The sequence below is a fragment of the Lampetra planeri genome, chromosome 51 (genome assembly GCF_965212315.1).
Source record: "Lampetra planeri chromosome 51, kcLamPlan1.2.h2, whole genome shotgun sequence".
Taxonomy (NCBI): domain Eukaryota; kingdom Metazoa; phylum Chordata; class Hyperoartia; order Petromyzontiformes; family Petromyzontidae; genus Lampetra; species Lampetra planeri.
Genome location: NC_136157.1, coordinates 8,046,703 through 8,052,797, shown reverse-complemented (window position 1 = coordinate 8,052,797; position 6,095 = coordinate 8,046,703). Strand labels below are relative to the sequence as shown.

Genomic DNA, 6,095 nt, shown 5'->3' with positions numbered 1-6,095 from the left:
TGATAACCCCGAGTGTTAACGTCTACGTGAGAAGTTACCACTTCGTCTAAAGCGTGTTCTTTTACAGCAACAACAAAGCCCTCTCTTGCAGAGGTGAAGAGCCGATTTGGGTTGTTGTTTGGGACTGCAGAGCCCAGTGTTGAGCGTCATCGAGTCCCTGTTTGTGCGCGCCGTCAAATAATAATAAAAACAATGAAATGCTGAACGGACTTGGGATTTTTTTTTTGTCCGCAGACGTCTCATCAATTGAATTGACAAGCCACGTGACTTGGCCACTGCGAGGGTGGCGATGCTGATGCTGCAATCAGATTGGCAATGCCCGTCACAACCATCATCGATCCCGCTGGCAATCATCGATCCCGCTGGCAATCATCGATCCCGCTGGCAATCATCGATCCCGCTGGCAATCATCGATGGCCTCGCACTCATCACCCACCCTGGCCGCGGCGGCTCTACTGGGGGGCTGGAGGGGGGCCTCCTGCTGGAGGGATGGAGGGGGGGGGGGCTACTGCTGGAGGGGGGGGGGGGCTACTGCTGGAGGGATGGAGGGGGGGGCTACTGCTGGAGGGATGGAGGGGGGGGGGGCTACTGCTGGAGGGGGGGGGGGGCTACTGCTGGAGGGATGGAGGGGGGGGCTACTGCTGGAGGGATGGAGGGGGGGGGGGCTACTGCTGGAGGGGGGGGGGGGGCTACTGCTGGAGGGATGGAGGGGGGGGCTACTGCTGGAGGGATGGAGGGGGGGGGGCTACTGCTGGAGGGGGGGGGGGCTACTGCTGGAGGGATGGAGGGGGGGGCTACTGCTGGAGGGATGGAGGGGGGGGGCTACTGCTGGAGGGGGGGGGGGCTACTGCTGGAAGGATGGAGGGGGGGGGGGCTACTGCTGGAGGGGGGGGGGCTACTGCTGGGGGGCTGGAGGGGGGGGGCTACTGCTGGGGGGCTGGAGGGGGGCTACTGCTGGGGGGCTGGAAAACTACTGGACATCTGTGAAAAAGAGCTTCATCGCTCATCGGATTCCTCCAATTTACATTAAGATTTTGATTCAACTTGTTTCACAACAACCATTCCTTGCTGTGAATGCTCGCGGACCCTTGAGTGAGTGTCAGTGCAAATGCTTGCGGACCCTTGAGTAAACGTAACGTGTAAATGGTCGCGGACTCTTGAGTGAGTGTCGGTGTAAATGCTCGCGGACCCTGTAGTGAGGTTGAAGTGTAAATGGTCGCGGACCCTTGGGTGAGTGTCGGTGTGAACGCTCGCGGACCCTGGGGGCAGTGCGAGGCAGCTGGAGCAGCAGCAGCGATGTCGCCGGGCCGCGCGCTGCTCCTGAGGCTGCGGCAGCTCGACGCCTACCCCAAGCCCCTGGACGACTTCAGGGTGAAGACGTTCGGGGGCGCCGCGGGTGCGGAGACCGAACACGACCACTCACCCGTCTACCCGCTCACCCGTCTACCCGCTCACCCGTCTACCCACCCACTCACCTGTCTACCCACTCACTCACCCACTCACCCGTCTACCCACTCACTCACTCACCCACTCACTCACCCGTCTACCCACTCACTCACTCACCCGTCTACCCACCCACTCACTCACCCGTCTACCCACTCACTCGTCTACCCACTCACCCGTCTACCCACCCACTCACTCACCCACTCACTCACTCATCCACTCACCCACTCACTCACTCACCCACTCACCCACTCACTCACCCACCCACCCACTCACCCACCCACTCACCCACTCACCCACCCACCCACTCACCTACCCACCCACCCACTCACCCACTCACTCACCCACCCACCCACCCACTCACCCACCCACCCACTCACCCACCCACCCACTCACCCACCCACCCACCCACGCACTCACGCACCCACTCACTCACCCACTCACCCACTCACCCATCCACCCACTCACTCACCCACCCACCCACTCACTCACCCACCCACCCACCCACTCACTCACCCACCCACCCACTCACTCACCCACCCACCCACTCATCCACCCACTCACCCACCCACCCACTCATCCACCCACCCACTCATCCACCCACCCACTCATCCACCCACCCACTCATCCACCCACCCACTCATCCACCCACCCACTCATCCACCCACCCACTCATCCACCCACCCACTCACCCACCCACCCAGCCACCCACTCACTCACTCACCCACCCACTCACTCACCCACCCACTCACTCACTGTCCTCCCCATCGGTGCGCGTGCCGATCACTTCGATTTCTCACGTGACGCAGTTGCTTTTGCACCCATTTCTGTCCGCATCAATGCTGCACCTCTGTGTGTTTTGAGTTATCGTAGTGACAACCCCCGACGTCACGCTCGCAATGAGACTCCCACTCTGAGTGCACCCGCGGGTTCAACGAATCAGCCAGGCATCTTCCCGGCACAGCTGGTCCCTTAAGATCCTGCCGCGGTCTTCCCGAGGCAGCCGGCAAGTGTCTCTGTGGCCCCATGAGCCTCGAGGTGGCTAAGAGATGTTGGCTACCTCCCGACCCTGACGCCTGCTGCTGTATATTTTGAGTTTGCGTCTCTCTCTCATCATCATCACGGTGGCTAGTAGATGTTAACTACCTCGCCTGGTGTGCAGGTGGTCGTGGGTTCGATCTCGACCCTGACGCCTGCTGCTGTATATTTGGAGTTTGCGTGTCTCTCATCATCACGGTGGCCAGGAGATGTTAACTACCTCGCTTGGTCTACAGGAGGTCGTGGGTTTGATCCCGACCCTGGCGCCTGCTGCTGTATATTTGTAGTTTGCGTGTCTCTCTCTCCATGGTCGTGTGAATTTTTCTCCGGATCCTCCGGTTTTCCCTCTGCATTTAGAATGAACATCACGCGTTTCGAGTGTTTGGCTGCTATAAATTTCTGCACATGACGATTATCCACTTCGTTGAGCTATCATTTGTGATGACCAGGTAGCTTCTGAAAATAATAGCTATTATAGTTCAGTGGGTCTTCCCAGCTAAACTAAAAGTAGCTTTAGTTTGTTTTTAGTTCATACTCTCGTTCACAGTTCGTGAGACGCGTGTTTACATCGTACCCACAGAGAGCTCCTCTTATCCGCCGCGGTGACACGGGGAGCGAGTGAGGGCAGAGTCGTATCGCGGATCCTGTAAGCCGCGGAGTTGTTCCGTGATCTACTCTTGTGTCCACGAGGTAAAGCTACGTGGGTAACTGCGGCGGATAATCTCACACGAATTTGGCTCGACCCTTTTACTTATCCGTGAAAAAAAAAGTCGCAGATAATAGGATGCCTTTCCACACAGAGTAGCGGATAACGGCGGATAACTCGCGGATGATGCGCAATGAATGGGACGGCGGGTTGTACGAGTATTATTCGTGGACCCTACAGATGCCACAAATATTCGGAGTCGCGGGTAATGGTTGTTTACATCGGCGAAGTATCGCGTGCGTGACTAACGGCACAACTCAGCAATAGGGCCCTGGATAGGAGGGAGTTTGACCCGTACAGGAGTCGGTAGCTCAGGCTGCTCCCGACCCGCTGGGCCGGTCGGTGACGGACCGCCTCTGACGACCACTCGCCCACTGACGCCTCAGTTGGCCGGGTTCACAGCGCAGCGTGCGACACGCCGCCACCGCCGCCGTGCCTGCGGTTTGCGTAACGTCTCGATTCCGACGTCCTGGTTTTTTTCTCGCAGTCACCATCGTGAGCGGCCTCATCATGTCGGTGCTCTTCCTGTCGGAGCTGCAGTACTACCTCACTAAAGAGGTAACCGCCACCGCCACGGGGCCGAATGCCGCGTCGACCCGCACGGTGGCCACGCCAAGTGTCGAACGCCCGCTGTGTTTTAGCCACCCGGGCTTGCAGCTTCCCACACCCCACCGCCACGCTCCCACAAACCCCCTTTCATTCTTTTGTTCAGAAGAAGAGCCACTCCCTGTTGTTTAGCAGGTTCCGGCCCCGAGTAGAAGACTGTCCACCCCTCGTTGTGGCTGGAGCCAGAGCCAGTCCACCGGACCTCCTGAACACCGCATAGATCTAGGCAGTACCGGTCCAGCTTCTGACAGAGGAGTGGCAGCCTCTCCTCCGCAGTGAGCATTCGAACGTTCCACGTGGCCACTCGCAGTGGCTTTTCACTGTTTCTGGAGGAACCCCGAGGGTAAGGATTCAGCCTCCTGGCTACAAACTGAGACGTCATAGACCCCTGTCCCCCTGGGGCCTCTGGCACAAGCTTAGCACACACAAAAAACAAGGACAAAGATCCCCCATATAGCCTGTAACAGACTTTTGGTGCAAGTGCTGTTAGCGAGCACACACACACACACACCCAATGAGAGGTAGGAGCTGTGTGCTCCACGGCAGCTGTGCGCGTCCGGGTCTGTGCCGTGCTCGTGCCCTCCATGCGTGCCCCCCCCCGTGCCCCACGTGTGCCCCCCCACGTGCGTGCCCCCCCCTCCGTGCGTGCCCCCCCGTGCCCCACGTGTGTGCGTTCTCTCGCCCAGGTGCACCCGGAGTTGTTTGTGGACACGACGCGCGGAGACAAGCTGAGGATCAACTTGGACGTGGTCTTCCCCCGCATGGCGTGCGCGTGTGAGTGACGGGCGCCGTCTGTCCGCGCGACCGCACGCGTAGAGTCAGAATAATTTTTTTTTTATAAACGTTTTTATCGAAACAAAACGCGAGCCCGAAAAGTTCCGGTTAACGGGGGTCGCAGAATCTCCGCGGGCATTAAAGTCGGCGCGATGGAACCGCACGGAAGGGGGTAGAAAGAAGCAGAATAGAGCCCCCTCCCCACCGCTGCGGTCCCGGTCAAGTGGGGACCTCGCATTAGGGGGAAGATGGAGATTTAAATGTGGAGGGAAAACTGGGGAGGGGAGAGGAAGAATAATCAAGCCGGAGATGGGGGGGGGGCAGGGGGGGGAGAAGGGAAAAGGAGGGGAGGAGGTGGGGAATGATAATTAAATAATAGTTTCTCTACATTTGGTGTTCGTGCCATTCTCAATAGCACAACGCAACCATGAGAGCGCCGGCCGGCAATTGTAGCATCACGAAGCAGTGGACAAACCACGCACACGTCTAGTGTGGGGAGTCTGTGTGTGAGATGTGTGTGTGTCGGCTGTGTGTGTGGAGCGTGTGTGTGTCGGCTGTGTGTGTGGGACGTGTGTGTGTCGGCTGTATCTGTCGGCTGTGTGTGTGGAGCGTGTGTCTGTAGGCTGTGTGTGCGGGACGTGTATCTGTCGGCTGTGTGTGTCAGCTGTGTAAACACCGATAGCTGCTGTGTTCTCAGCTTAATGATCCCCTCTGCACACACAAGTGCCGGTTAATAACCCTGAACAACCCGTTCGTGTATTAGAGGACACGATATAGTACGATGCATAAATAAATAAGTAAACACATTTTTTTTATCTCTACATGAAAGTGAAATTTTAATGCATCGGCCAATGTACGTGCACCAGCAATATTTGTTTAAGCACACAAACCTCGCACTGGTGTTGAGCTTGGTTTAATCAGCGGGCATACTGAACCATTGCTCACAATTCTGGCCACGTACCTCGTGACACCGGCCGTAACTCCCGGCGAAGTGTCCACGCCCGGTTGGTAAACGCCGGGCGCGGGATCGCTCTCCGGCAGCGCTCGCGGTCGCGTCGCCGAAGCGGTCGTAGATCGGCACGTTCGTTCGTGATGCCACAACTTTGCCAGTCGGTTGTGTCGGGTGGAGGAGGCTCTACGGCACGCTGCGTGACGTGCTGCGAGTGAGCACCTGGCAGTTCGGCGGGCGGCTTTCTCTCTCGAACAAACCTGATAGTGGTTAAAGTCGCTCCCGAGTTCGAACACGTGTGGCTGGATGACGTCGGTCTGGACAAGCAAGAGGCCGTTGAACTCAAGAACGTAATATATATTTAATTTTAATGCGGAGAGAGACGAACGGAAGTCCGCTTATCAACTTCATCGCCCATAATGCTCCACGATAACTCATTGGGTAGGGGGTGACATATATTTGTCCCATCAACTCGGGCTTCTTGGCTCGAGCGCAGTGCCTTGTCTGCGGTAACGTCCGGAGCGAGGCATGCTCGTGCACGCCAAGCCGGTTAAGGGTGTGTGCGTGTGCTCTAGCAAG

General features: G+C 57.8%; 1 protein-coding gene across 3 annotated transcripts in view; it reads left to right on the top strand.

Moving 5' to 3' along the window:
• The first annotated feature begins 1,205 nt into the window (after positions 1–1,205).
• The window catches only part of LOC144734476 (endoplasmic reticulum-Golgi intermediate compartment protein 3-like), a 45,145-nt gene continuing 40,255 nt past the window's right edge, over positions 1,206–6,095 (top strand). Inside the window, exons 1-3 of one of the 3 annotated variants that reach the window (XM_078616674.1) lie at positions 1,206–1,396; positions 3,675–3,745; positions 4,480–4,567. In XM_078616674.1, the coding sequence (XP_078472800.1) occupies positions 1,213–1,396; positions 3,675–3,745; positions 4,480–4,567 (343 nt within the window). In that variant the 5' untranslated portion in view covers positions 1,206–1,212. Of the gene's footprint in view, positions 1,397–3,022; positions 3,172–3,674; positions 3,746–4,479; positions 4,568–6,095 lie in introns of those variants that run through there. The other 2 variants (XM_078616675.1, XM_078616676.1) reach the window with 2 other exon arrangements.